This window comes from Larus michahellis, chromosome 3, assembly GCF_964199755.1.
Source record: "Larus michahellis chromosome 3, bLarMic1.1, whole genome shotgun sequence".
In the NCBI taxonomy this organism is placed as follows: Eukaryota; Metazoa; Chordata; class Aves; order Charadriiformes; family Laridae; genus Larus; species Larus michahellis.
The window spans coordinates 93,486,365-93,501,564 of record NC_133898.1 but is presented as its reverse complement, the minus strand read 5'-3'; the positions used below and the strand labels follow the sequence as shown (position 1 = coordinate 93,501,564).

The following is a 15,200-nucleotide window of genomic DNA, read 5'->3' as shown; positions in this document are numbered from 1 at the left end:
ACCAATACTCCAATACACCTGAATACTGTAGGACAAAGCTTTCAAAAACAAAGCATACACATATGGCCTTTTGTCCCTGAAGCCTATGTTTGTAATGAAATCTGCAATGCTTTAATCTCCTAATGGAAAACAATTTTTGATTGCATTTGAAGAAGTTTTATATTTATTTAAAAAGAAAACCAATAAGAAAAAAAATTATCAGAGAAATGACAGTAAAAAAAGCTCATGCTTAGCTTAATCTACTTTTGACTACTATCACTCTAATATTGAATAAATAGATCACTGCTCCAAGATCCCAACTAGGAAGCCAAATTTCAATGCTGAGTATGACAGATGATATGAGTCTATAAGTGACTTCAAGTTACACTAGTTCACACAGGTATGACTCTGGTCACTTTCTGAACACTTAATATTTAGGAACTGGATGATCCTAGACCTCACCTCTCTATTCACTAGTTTTAGTTAGGTTAAGGCTTACTTTAAAAATTAAGTAGTCTTCTATACCAATAGGCTTACATAAAAACTTTAACTTAATTTATGTATACGATTTATGTAGGTTGTTTTTTTTTCAATTTATAATGGATTACTAATTACTTATACTCAAAAAGTTTTATATGCCCATCATTTTATTACACAAGTGTTGAAGAAATGTATACAACACATTTATTGTAAAAGCCTGGAGGTTTGTGTGCTTAGATAGTATTCACATGAACTTTCCTTCAGCATACTTATGCATCACATGCACCAATAAAATCTAATTCATACTTTAGGAAGACACAAATATAGTCAGGTAACTCTAACAAAGAACAGTTTAGCAAATCTGTATTTGTTGTACTCAAGCTAAGCTTGTATATCAGCGAAGCATTTATTTCGTGATCTGCTACATAAAAATTTAACCAGGCCTATAAGCAAAGCTAATGCAGCCAGTTTGGCAGCTGGTGACATTTGTAATGAGGTGACAGAAGTGAGGCGAAACAGTGTCCCTCCCCTTGTGTCACTCAGAGTACTTTAGACTCTAAACAGATAAAGATCTAGTAACCAAAGAGCTGAAGATATACACTAAATGCCATCACCATAAGGCATCCTGAACCACCTCCCATCATACGCATTATTTTTTAATGTTCTCCAGGGTTAAATTATATCCTGCACTTGTAGTTCTCAGCTACAAGTACACATACATACTAATTTTCTTTCATATTATTACACTTGCCTACTAGCCTTTCATTTTCCCAGTATGTCATTATAATATAGCATGTCTTTCAATGTCCTTGAATTCTTGGAGCATTTTCTTTATTAAAACCTTTCTCCTGAGGATGATTATCCCAACATTTACCTTGAAATACAAGCTCATTCACATATAGTTGTGAACACATTTGAAGACATTCATTTTGTTTCCAGAGGATCTTGAAAGAGATGTGAGAGAATATCATGCGTACTCCGGCCTGCTCTATACCGGAGACTGCAAACATTCATTCAAGCCACATCATTATGTTTTGAAGCAGTTGCCAGTATATATGCTTTAATTTTTATCACTTCAATTTAAAGTGAGATGTGGCTACTTAAGACTTTAGAATACCTTTACATCATCCTTTCTTATTACTCAGATAAAGCCCGGATTTTAAATGGGGTAAAGAAATCTTTTACAAAGAAATAAAAAGTTTAGCAAAAGTCTTCCTCAAGGGCTTCAAATCAAAAAATGCTAAAACTCTCCATTTTGTTTTTACTGACCTATGGCATTAAATTGGGGTTTTATTTTCTTACTTGCATTTATCATGCCTCTTTTATATTCAGGATATGCTAAAGAAATTACAAATATAATAACTGCACACTACTTATAATCATATTTTCCAGTATTACATACTTGGCCATATCCAAATAAGCATATGAAATATTATTATAAAGTGAAAACAATTTCTAGAGAAGAGCAGTTTTGATCAGAAGGCTACTTTTCAGTAGCAGGTATAAAATACCTCTTCTTTTCTCGGCATAGTATCAACTATGGGGTATCCACTTTCTCAAAAATTCTCTCTTAAGGGGAAAAACAATGATGCTTCATCCTCAATGGGGTCTTGGTTATAATGCGTTAGACAAAAGTATTCATCTTTTAGCAACATCCAAGTAATCTACACACTAAAAGGATGAAGTGTTTTTCAGCATTGTGTTTTAAAAAAAGATATACTTAAAATGCAGTATTTAATGGAATCTTTTACTGAAGCCCACATTTAATTGAAAACATAGTGAAAACAAGCAATAAAACACTGAGAACAATCATTTATGCTATAAAAAGGGAGAAAAATATTATCTGTCCTCAGACAAGGAGTCTTGAATGAAGATTTCAGGGAAGAGTTTCAGAGGATGAAAACGAAGGCCTGGCAAGTAAGACAGAGGGGATTGCCAAGCATTCAAATTTCAGTATGTCACTTTTCCCCCTTGCCTTTACTTCACCTAAGAACTTTTCACGCTACTCTGCTATTACGAAGGCAATGAAATACAGTAGCAACAAAAGGATGTAAACCAAATATCCTCCAAAACCCCACAAAACCCTGATAAAACTACCAGAAAACTACTGATGATTTCTTAGGATAACTGGTCCTGCTGTTGCTGGCATGCATTATACGAGGCAAAATGGTATGGTAAAAAAAAAAAAAAAAAAAAAAAAAAACAACAAAAAAAAGCCAAAACAAACCAAAACAAACCCGAAGTTTGTTTGCTCTTCTCTTGCAAAACATGAGGGCAATTAAAGTGGGAGGAAACGCTGTTATTTTTAACCTGTCTAAGATACTTAGCTCCATTACTTTGCATCATCAGTATCTATATAGAAATGCTATGAAAGACAGAGAACTTTAAGAAAAAACAAAATCACACAGCATTCTCAGGAAAAGTGATCTGATGGCACCTCTCCTAATGTTCACACTTCCAGTAAAGCATTTTACCAGTGTGACTCTTTAGAGAAAGAAAGGTCCAGACAAAAGATGTGGCTGTGTCAGTGTCAATACAGAGCAAGAAGCAAGACAATTAAGAACATACAGGGGAGAAAAAGAAGATTAAATTACTTGCAGAATCCATTGCAGCTTTTCCAAATTAAGTTAGAGGAATAGAATTCTTTCCTGTTATTGGCTCCCTTTTTGCTAAGCATACCAGGCAATATATGCCTGGTCGAAGCAGAGTAAACCAGAGCAGGTTGCCCAGGACCACGTTCAGTCAAGTTTTGAGTATCTCCAAGGATGGAGATGCCAGCCCAGCTTATCCAGCTCCATTATACATAGAGCCACGCTGTTTTTTCAGACTGTAAGGGGAAGGAGAAGATAGAAGTACCTGGACCAAAAATTATGATTGAGAAAATACCACTGCCACGCGCCACAGAATAGGACTGGGAAATAAACACAGCTTTTTAATTTTTTCCTTACGTTATGCGACTAGTGGTCACATTAGTGACAATAAAAGATTAACTCCTAATAGCTTCAAGTTATTGCTTTGAACCAAAGACGTAGTAGTTTTCTCAGCTGAAGTATGTCGCTAAAACCCTATTAACAACAACAAATTTGTACTGCAAAGCTGCACGGTACAATATAACCTTTACACTAAAAAAAGGCATTATACTGAAAACGCCCTATGGTATAAGATGGCAAGCTACAGCCCAATGCTCAAGACACATGGATGTAATATTGTAATGTCTGTGCTTCTGTTTTAAGAATATCTGGTCACAGGAGCAGGAAACAAATTTCTTCCTTACCCAACTATTTATTTGGAAAAGAGAAAATGCAAAAGACTCATAGGTGGGAAATAATAACATTGGGGTTTTGGTTAATTAAGCTTAATGTCTGTATATAATTAAAAGGGACGGATTTGGAAAAAAAAATTACCTGAAGCAAATGGCTTCTGGAAAACCTTTTATTTACATTTATTTGTAAACATATTTATATTTGTTTATAGTTGTGTATTATTTGTGTTTATCGTATGTGGATTAAGTGCACCTTAAAAAAAATAAAAGTTCCTTTCCTCCCCCACCCAAGACAGGCAGATTTTTTCTTTTCTTTCTTTCAACATGATAAAGCAAGTTTTCTGCAAATTATTCCCACAACACTCAGAGACAGCTATTTTTATTTGACAATTCCCACTGTGAACAAAACTTTAGTATATGGTGGTTTATTCGGGTTCAAATGGCACAGCATTCAAACTTTTAATACTCTGTCAGTTCAAACTGATAGATTATTTCTTCTTTCCTTTCCTGCAGAAATTTTTAATTTTGGCAAAGAGCCATTTAAATATCCACAATTTTTTGCTTAAAAAAAAAAAAAAGGAATTAATATTTGGAAATACTGCTACTCCCCTCTTGAATTTCACATAGCTAGACCCATAACTTTCAATCTGTGATGTTTTGAGAAACACAAGTGCTTTTCTCCTGTGACCTGAAGTAGGAGCAAAACTTCTTTGCTAGTTAAGAAACACATACAACAATGGGATAAAAGGCCTTTTTTCTTCCTGCTTTTAAGTTGCAGGTGAATAGAAATTCCAGCAATTCAAGTAGAAACAAACAACTGAAACAGCCTTACAGTCTTTACCTTCCTGAAACATATGAAACAACCAGCTGTATCATGAAGAGACTACTTCAAGGCAGAGTCAAGGAGGAGAAGGGGACAGGAAAGAGAAAGTTTTCTCCTATGGTAATGTCAGTGGTTGAAGCAGGGGTCTACATTAAATTTTATACTTCGCTACATGGGGGGACTCAGACTAAAACATTCTAGCTTGGGAAGCAACTGCTCTGTGATAACTGATGATGCCCTCCCTGAGAGCACTGGAGAATAGCTAACCTAGAAAAGATACCACAATCATGAGCTCTTGACTTACAAAGGCGGCGGCACTCATCCTATTCTGCCTCCATAAAAAACAAGGGTTGTGGCAACTTTAAATTATAAAAAAGCCTTGCCACCAACAGACAGGTATCTAAAAGCCATGTATTACATACAGATAACGAGACAACGCCACAACAGAGAAAAACAAGGCACAGGGGGGAAAAAAAGGGAATACGGTTTTATTCTAGGGTCTATAAAACACGGGGGGGGGGGGGGGGGGGGGGAAGAGTATTCATGAATGTTTAAAGCCCTCCACAGCTTTTTTCTTAAAAAAAACCAACACAACAACACTATATTACGTACTAATTTTTTAATATTTTATGAATTTTATATATTTGTATCTATATGCATGTAAAGACATTACTGACTTTTAGTTTCACATGAGTTCATTTGCTTCTGATGACCTTTATATTATTTGGTTATTGAAATAATAAGTTCACGTGAATAGCACTGGAATATGACAATTTAAAATTAGAAGTTGATTTCTTGAAGAAAGCATTCTAGCAAAAGTATATATTTAGCTTAATGATTTCCAATCATAAACCACCACAGCTTGAAAAAAACCCACAAAATTTCATCTGTACTGCCATAAAAAAAAATAAATACGGGACTCATGGTTTGATAACTAGGATAAAGTTTCATAGCCGTACTTTACCTGTCTAGGTCAGATGTCAGCCTTTCAAAATTCTTAATAATATTATAAACCTGGGCATCTTGACCAAGAAAGCAAGGTGGCAGTAATCCATGAATATTCAACTGTTGCCTCTCCTCCAAGGTAAATGCCATGCCCTGAAAAAAGAAAAATAGAAAACATGTATACATATATATGAGAGATTCATTTTAAGAAAATTCTGCAGCAAAATATAGCACAGGTAAAGTCAGCATCAGAAAGAACTGTTTAAATATTAAACAGAATTAACAATTATGCAAGGATTTTTGAAAAAGTTTTTATTGATTCATAAGAGAACAGGCCTGTACAGTACAATAACTCCATTCCAGCATAGAATGAGATAGCCTTGCAGTATCAGAAGACCTTATAACCTGCAAAATTATTAAGTTACAGCTAAAGAAGAGAGCAGCACTCACTCATATGTTTGGCTATCTTCTAAACACAAAGCATAGATAATGTTCATTTTCAGGGTATACATTATGTTTTTAATAGCTGTAAATTCTTCAAGATCTTGGTTATCTCGGATGTTCATGTGAATTTTTAACAGAACTCTGTGGTACAATAGAGTCATCGCTATCGTTTTATAGTCAAAGAGCCTGGTCCAGCACCTACTGAAGTCAGTCAACATGGCCATAGAGAGTTCAATGCAAACTTGGATTCATGTTTATTTTGTTTTTCAAATTCACATTCAGTTACAGTAAGAAAAATCTGTACCGACTTACTGGATTTCCTTATTGCATCCAGAAAAGACATTTTAAAAGTATTTAGTATTATGTGGACAGTCACAGAATGCTTAACACTTAAATCCAGCTTGTGGATTGGCAGAGACTGCCAAATAGCTGCTTTTTAATGAGGTCTGTCTGTCTAAAACATCTTCAGAAATTACCCAAGCTATTGTAAGAAAAAGGATGCCTTTGCAGCAGAAACATGACCGTGGGTTTGGCGCACTGGTGTCAAGGACTCTTGACTGCTGAAGCTTTACTGTGCTGTGCTAACTACAGGCCGGCAGGACTGACGGACAGGATCAAACCTCCGATAATTTTATGCGATAAAGAGGAGTATTTGAGGAGTTTCTTCCATATATAACCTATGAAATCTATGCATTTGTTTCACACTATAGCCACTGGCTGGTGGCTCCACAGACATGTTACAGCTCTCCTTTAGCATCCCGCCTGCACTGCTTCCACTCCAGGAGCATCTGCAAGCATCTTTGAGGTCTCTCTTAGGTTAACACCAAAAATGTCTGTCATCTTTGTGACATGCGTATCATGTAGCTTAAACATATTCAAAAATTAATGTACTAGAGATTAGATAGCATTTATTACTCTACCAAGAAGATATATGTGTGTGTGAATATACACATTTATAAACAAGCCATTAGACAGTTGCCTAATTTTCTACACCTATCGTACAACTACATATAAACCACTTTGTTTCTCATGGGAAAAAACATTTGAGAAAACACCTTGGGAGAGATGAAAGAGGAAAACGTGGCAATGCAATGTTTCCACATTTTCTCTCCTGTTGAAAATAAATACTATTAAGATACTTTCACAAATACCTCTATAAATATACTTTTTAAATTCCTTTGTTTGTGCTACCATTAGAATTAGTTTGGCCAACAAATGATGGGGAAAACAGGTAAAGCAAGAGCACAAATACAAAAGGCATCCTTTAGTGTACATCTGCACTACTCGTGCCTTTTCAGGAGAACAATTTCACAGTCCTTTACACAATGCTGTTACTGCCTTTTGCAAAACACCTAGTGAGTGACACAAGGTGAAAAATTCATAACAGTTAGTTTGATTACCTGGACAGGCTTCTTTCTCTGTTTTTTTTTTTTTTTTTTTTCCAGAAATACTCACCTCACAGAACTTATTCTTACAGAACAGAAATATAATATAAAATCTTCCTGTTTCCTACTACTCTACACTTCTTACACCATTTTTAATCTAACTAATTTTCCAGTGGTTATGTCATTCTTGCTTGAAAAAAAGTAGGAAAAAAACCCCAAGGCAACCCCGCCACACTATCTGCACTAAAATGCCTTAATCAACTTGTTACCCTTAAGGGTAACAAGGTAACAAGGGAAACTCAAACGTTTCCAGAACACACTTCTCCCACACATAGAAATGGAGGGAAACCAAGTTTAATAAAGTTCAGTAATGGTTTTGCTATACTTTTCCATGCATGCAAGATTTCAAAGGTTTCCAAAAGCGTACACACCCCTGTTTTTTCTTGTCCCTACACAATTTTGCTGTGGACAGATACGTCATGACACTATCACGATGCTATCAAATGCTATCACATTTTGAAAGACCATTGGAGAAGGGAGAGTCAACGCTCCTTATGAGTTTATTCAAAGTTGATACCTCTTAACTCCAGCAGTCTTTTTTTGGCTCAAAAACACCCACATAAAAGCTGTGCCTGCGTGCTCACACGTACACACACTTCAGCATCAGTTCCAAATGGTTGGACTTTAGGGAGCTGCGTAGTTTTAGCGGATCTGTTAGTGCTGGAAATAAAGAGGCAACCCAGTTACTCTCTGCGTCTCTCCCTTCCCCTGTTTCTATCAGTCAAATATTCTGAAAGAAAAAAATTCAAAAAGACTGTGTTTGCCTTCACTTTAAGAATAAGGTATGGACTTTATGATAGGGTTTCCCCTCTTACTGGAAAATATATTTTATTTTAAGAGAGACACTCAAAAAGTTGATGCACCTTGCCAAGTGCCTTTTTTAAAAAGTCTTTGTCTTGTTATAGCGTATTTTCCACATATTGCTGCAGCTCCTACAGCAAGTGTTAATCTCTTTTGGGCATTACTACAAAAATACCGCACCCGTCTACACCTCCTATGCTGTACACAGTTTTAAAATTCTTTACTTGCATACTCTTCTTTGGCACAGACATTACGAATTTTTCAAATTTCTAAGATGGAACGTTTTTCCCCTCGGATACTATATATGCTCAAAAGAAAAGAATTATCGTTAAAACATATCACCTGATGATTTAATAACAGAAGGCCATTTTATGCAATAAATGTATGCTATTTCATCTGCTAATAATAAGAAGAGCTCATCTACATAAGTTTTGTGGTTTATGTCTCAAGTTCTTGCACTAGACTCTCAGATTTTCTTTTCTACATCAGAATTCTTGTTTTTTCCTGTTTGAAGTGTTGTTTCCCAGCCATCCAGCAGAGAGGGCTCTAGGTCCAGCTTGGTTTATATGCTCCTTTCTCTTCCTGAGAGCTGCAGTTTGTGCACACCTGGATGGGACAGACTTCCACCATCTAAAGTGCACCTCAACTATAATAAAAGTTGTGGAGGTTTTTATTTTGCACTCTGTATTACAAATAAATTGTCCAAGAAGAACAACAGTGTGACAAGCTAAGTGCAGCACAGAGGCAAGAGACTGCAACCATAACTATTAACCTTCGCTTAATTTGTTTTGATCTACTCACTGCTTTATGCCTTCAAATGATAACATATACATCATAGAGACGAAAAGTATAGTTATTATTAAGCCTCCCAGGTAAGAGTTTGCAGTTCTTCAAGGGTTGTGTTTCACATACTTCTTTACATGTTCTGGTTTTGGTAAAACTAAATTGTTCTTCAGCCACCTCATTATCTTCCTTTCTCACAGACTGTTGGGTTGTGTTTTTTCATTGCTTTTTTGACACAAATGTCCTCTCATATTCTCAGATGTACAGAAAGCTCTCTGAGCCTGTTTTTTTTTTCAAGAAGTTCAACTCATTGCTCTGATTCATCTCTCCATTTCATTTCTGATTCATCTCTCCATCAACTCTGATTCATCTCTCCATTTGTAATATTGTGAAGTTCTGCAATTATAGAGTGATTTCTACTACAGCACATTGCTCAGGAATCTTTCGTTATTTAATCTCTATCAGTTTATCAACTCAGCTCTTAACTATATGTCTGCTGCCTGGCCTTTCTCTTTTCTCCCCAAACCCCTCAACTACAAGGTTGTTTTAGTGCAATTACATATACGTAAATTCTCTTTTTCAGTTGCAATACCGAAAAGCCATAAAACAGAATAAACAGTGCAACACCATCTTGTATCAGACGATAGCTTTTTGCACTGGCTTTCGATTCAATTCTCAGGCAGTGCTTGAGAAGACAGAGAGCACATTCAAAATATTTCAAGAGCTGTCTCAGCCCTTGTTCACAGTCAGCAGAGACGAGTCTTATCTCTTAATACAAGTTAGATTGCATTAACATGCTTTTTGTTCAGATAGCATATCTGAAGCTCATCCAATTCTTAAGTTTATATAAACTTCTCAAGAAAAAGAGAGTGCACTAAAGTAATGTGTGCATTCTGTCTATGCGTTAATGAGATTCAGCTTCACTAAAGGGTAGCCAGAACCATCTCCAAACAGTATTCATTGCAGTGATCCTCCTCCAATTTCTGTCAAGACGTAGCCCTCTTTTGTTCTAGTAGGCCAAAATTTCCTGGTTTAGAAACTCCTACTCATTTAGAAAAAAGCTTATTTCATTCCGTCAGCCTCACTGCAAGTACGCCCAAAGCTATTAGACTGACAGCATGCAGAATGATGCCGGCTTAGAAGAGGAAACCATGTCCGCATCTAAGGTTCTCAGTGACTCCTCCTGTCTGGTAGGAGAAGATCAAGGCCCCTTAAGACTTCAGGTCATCCCTGGGACTCAGGAGACAACCATCAACACCAACATACAAATTCAAGTAGCTGCACGTATATTTGAGCCAATTGGATAGCTTTTTGCAATCCAAAGAAACGAAGAGGAAGGTAACAAGGTGTTGTAAGGAAGTATATCTAGAAGCAACATCTGTTCTACAAGGAAGAAGTCTCTGGACTGCTGATCTAAGATACTACTAGAGAAAAATTACAGTATTTTGGAGACAACAGACAAGTAGGTTCATCATCATCTCAGAGTCCATCAAAAAGTAAAAAAACCTCTCCATTAAAAAACTCATTCTGTATATCTAAATCATAAAAGCACAGTGAACCAATTTCAATGGTATCATGAAAGAACCACCAAATCTGAGGGACTCCGATATGCACAACATCTGCTGCCATGGCTGGAAGGAGGACAGCTGGCTCGACGCCACCTCTTGCAGCCTCCCTCCACAGTGGTTGGTAACCCTGAGCAGAGTAAAAGAGGCCAAGAAGCGCTCTGCCAGACAAAGCTCTGAGAAAATCCCACAGCTGCCTGAAATACAAGTCTGCTCAAGATCTGAATCAGTTCTTTGAACAAATGGACTGACAGAACTCTGCAATTCCATATTCTTAAAAAAAAAAAAAAAAAAAAAAAAAAGGAAATGCAAACAAGACGAATGATTTTGGCTGAAAGACCAGAAGCATTCTCCAGTTACTGGAGAAGCATTTTTTCCCCCAAGATGTCCCAGATGAAAAATCACTGGCATCACTATTAGTCGCCAGTCACACACCATCCCGTACTGCTCACACCACTTTATGCGCAAGGTTGTCTCCAGGTGAAATTCAACTGCAAAGCTAGACACAGTCCTTAGGAAAACATGTTCTTTGGTATGCGTAACTATTTGCAGGCAAATCTTTTGCTGGTCAAGCTTTTGCCTTCAGTAATTTTGGCTTCTCATACTATTCTAGTACTGTTAAGGAGGAATCCAAGTCAAAATTAATAAAACGATTTTCTTTTGCTTTAAGGAACACTTCTTAGGCTGAGGAAGCAGCAAAACATATGTGTAGTCCTGCTAGCTATAAGCTACGTGAAAACGTTTCAGGCACCTAAAATATCATAAGTGCCTTTAAGAACAGAATATTTTAAAAACAAAACAAAACACAATCCTGCAAAATTTTACACATTCAAAGACGTTTTTATAAATTCTCTACAAAAATATGGCACACATGAATTTTCAAGTGTTTTAAGCTACATTTAAGAGTTTCATGATCTGCAAATCCCTTTGAGATATTTTATATAATTTGTATTTTTAAAAAAATCATCTTACGAACAGGCAAAAAGGAAGTTTTACAAGCACCTCCCCTCCATTTTGCATTTTTATTATCCGAACATGACTTTAGAGAAACCAGATAAATACTTTAAATACTCCATGTCCAACACTCATTTCAAGGCCCAAACCCCAGGAAATAGTTAGAATAACTAATCTGAGCACACGCTGCGTAATAAACTCGTTCTGCTGAAAACAAATGTGGTTCATGGCAAGGCACTGGGATTGGAGCACCACATATGGCTAAAGATGTTAATGCTAGTTTCTCTACTCGCTCTTGTCATGACTGCCAAAAATTATTACAAGCATAGGCAACTAATGCAGCTACCTGGATGAAGATCTCTTCTGCAACCAGCGCTTTAGGCCAGACTGGTCATACAAAGTACCTCGGTACGTAAGGAGAGGGAGGAATTTTTTTAATGGTGCAAAATTCACACACCATTTTCTGTCATCAGGGTCATTTTTTGGACCTGAGGAAAAAAATAGCCCCACAAACTGTCAATTTAACTTAGAGCTCCATGTTTCTTCTTAGAAATGATTTGCTGTAAAAACTATATGCAAAAGAAGAGCTTGAATAGCAGAATCCAATGTTGATTAAAAAAAAATAATATCAGGATTATTAAGATATTAGAGAAAAAAATAATCCTTTTAAATGGTACTCATGAAAACAAGGGAGAAAGATGACAAATACAATTACAAGTTGGTAAGAGGAAAGGATATGATCACCAGCAGAAAGTTACCACAGTTTGAAGATGTGTGGCACTGAGTTAAGAAATGAAAAACGAACATCAAAATACAAAATTTCTACTGCAACCCTCTGACAACCCACACAGAAAAAAAGCTCAATGAATTTTCAGAAGCAAAGAAGATCGGTAACCATTTGTAATGCAAACATTATCTAAGGCAAGTAGAAAAGTCACTGGTGAGACAGAATTGCCATCTTTCAAAAAAGTACAGTTATTTTCCCCAAAAAACTATGCTCAGATCACCATTTGGGCATTCAGGAAGGCACACTGGTTAGCCCTGGATTATGCATTTTGGATTAAGGTTTAAAAATGAGTATACAAAGCAGTGATTAACGACCCATTAAGTTATTTGGCAGAGGAACTGTGGTTTTGTTGTCTTTATCCAGTACCTAGCACACCGGTACCTTGGCTTGTAGCTGAGATCCCCTAAAATAGCAGTGAATCCTGGCACTAAGTGCCTGCACTGGAGTTTGAAAAGCCAGCCACATAGACACGACTCCTCTGGCTGGGATGAGGAGGGAGAAAGCCAGAAAAGGAGGACTGGTGAATTGTAAACAGCAGGACCCAGTTTAGATAAAGCACTTGTGCTCCTTTTGATAAGCCCTTGTGCACAGGCATGCATCAGGACTTGTGAGACTGTGAGATACGCTGAAGGTAAATGAAAACAAAACACCAAACAATAGTTGATGGGCACAGCACTGACCATATAAGAAAAGAAGCAACTGTCCTAGTTTCAGCTATAAAATGCCAAAAGGCACAAGTTTTAATGAGTATTTAAGTTGAAAAACTATATCCTGATATTTGGCATTTATAATTTCAAAGTTGTTTTTCCTAGAGTCGTGATAGATCTGCTGCGGTGTGTTGAACACACATTTTATTTTTTTTATAGTTTTCAAGAAAGCCGAGAGACCTGAAGTACATTCGCAGCCCAATTCTAAGTCCATAGGGTTTTCAAAAGCAAACTTAAAAAGTCAAGTCAACAGGGAAAACTGAAACAAAAGTCAAAACCAGCTTCCAGCAAATAAAGCACGAATAAATACAGTAGCTAATAAACACACCCAGGGACTTATGACTCAAAACAAATGCAGATGGCCAGGAGATCAGACTTCTCTTGGCAAATTCATCATGGGAACGTGTGGGCAGCTTGGCAGCCTTGCAGCGAGCTGATACGGTGACTGCACACAAGCATGATTCAGACTAACACATTAGAAATGACACATCATAGCATTCTTATTTTAGCAATCTTCCTTTAACCTACTGTAAACAATTACCTGAAAGTAAGCAATAAACCTATTTTAAGACACTTTTTATATATATTTGTTTTATTATACATATACACAGTAAAATCTTTTTGCATTGCATAATCTCTCCTCACCTTAAATTTATGAAGGCTGTATTACACAAACAGCAGACAGTAACAAGCTGAACAGTAAAACAAGTCACCAAGGTAATAATACATAAAAATATATTGTATGCTGTGGTATAACATAGGATGAGACTGAGTCTATAGCTAGACACTAAATTTAGGTGTTCATATCCAAACTAGGTACCTATCCTCCCATGATAATTATGGGATATATAGTATTGATTAAAATAAAAGGTCTGAAGAAAGATTCAGCTCATGCTAGAATAGATACCTTGCAGTCTGCAATCCAAATTGCTCCAATGACTATATTGACTATAGACCAAATTCAGATTTTCACACATAAGCACCTACTGTCAACTGGGAGGCTTGAAGTTACTGAAGAAATCAATATGGCATAGCTCATTATGGCATCGATATCAACTATAAATCAACTGCATAGGAGACTTGCACAGCAAGATAAGGGCCAGGCACAACACTCCTCTTGATCTCAAGGGGCACTGGTTGCCTACATGTGGGCTGCTACATCAAGCCTGGATCGTCCTTTTCACTCCTCAATCCACGTGTCCCATTTAAAATCATCTTACCCTGAATGCTTCATATTATTATAGGAATTTTTAATCTCAAAGCAACCAAAAAAATTTCTAGAGCTGCATTTGTATGCTTTCAATCAGAGCTGGTTTCCTTAAAAGCAGATTTCATGTAATTTTAAAGCCACAAAAATCATTTACAAAGTGCAACACATAAAGGGACAGAATTGCCCAGCACCCCACCTCCCAAACTGCCAGACCTGTAAGTCTTGCGGCACCTGCAGATGAAATGATTGAGATACTCAGGGAGACCTGTGTTAGAGTAAGATCTTCAGAGCTGCTGAGCCTCTCACTTTTCACATGAGAATAACAATTCTGCGGTTTAGCAGGTGTGAGCTGGTGTGGATGTGCTCTGCAGGTCCCTGTATCTGTGGATGGAGAAACAGTTTCCAGAACACAAAAAGCCAAGCTGCGCTCACCAAGAGGCAGCATATAAAGTCTCCCAAGACCTGCAGAGCTCCAGAGACTGGTGGTGCTGCTGACTCCATGAGAACAAATAAAGTCAGCAAAACCAGAGTCGCCCGCTCCACATGAGGCCCCTGGCACTCGCTCCCCCGAGAGGCCCTGAGGGACTTTCTCAACATCCACCTCGAACCCACTGGTGCACCAGTGGGTGCCCCTGCTGGGGCTGGGGCTGCCTTCCCTCCGGCTGCTCCCTCCTGGGAGCTACAAGGAGCTTGTACATGAGCGAACCGCGAGCAGGCTCAGCGGGCATAGTTATCTGCTATTAACAGTAAGCCTGATTCTGTTAGTAATAATTAATAAAAAATATTGGTTGTGATCTGCATCTCCCCCAACTCGATCCCGTAGCAGGGACATCACACCAGCGCAGAGAGACCCGTCTCAGCTCTCTTGGTTGCAGCCAGAAGACAAGACCAAACCACAGCATGAAATGCAGCTTAAACTGTAGAGCCAAAGAAGCTAAACAAATATTCAGGGTTTTTTTTGTCCCTAGCTATTTCTAAGCCATTTTTATTAGTTTAAAACTCCCTTGGGATGTAT

The 15,200-nt window shown here is 37.4% G+C and overlaps 1 protein-coding gene across 1 annotated transcript in view; it reads right to left on the bottom strand.

Moving 5' to 3' along the window:
• The window catches only part of ME1 (malic enzyme 1), a 183,327-nt gene that overhangs the window by 134,279 nt on the left and 33,848 nt on the right, over positions 1–15,200 (bottom strand). Inside the window, exon 2 of the mRNA XM_074581272.1 lies at positions 5,509–5,642. Coding sequence (XP_074437373.1) covers positions 5,509–5,642 — 134 coding nt within the window. The remainder of the gene's footprint in view (positions 1–5,508; positions 5,643–15,200) is intronic.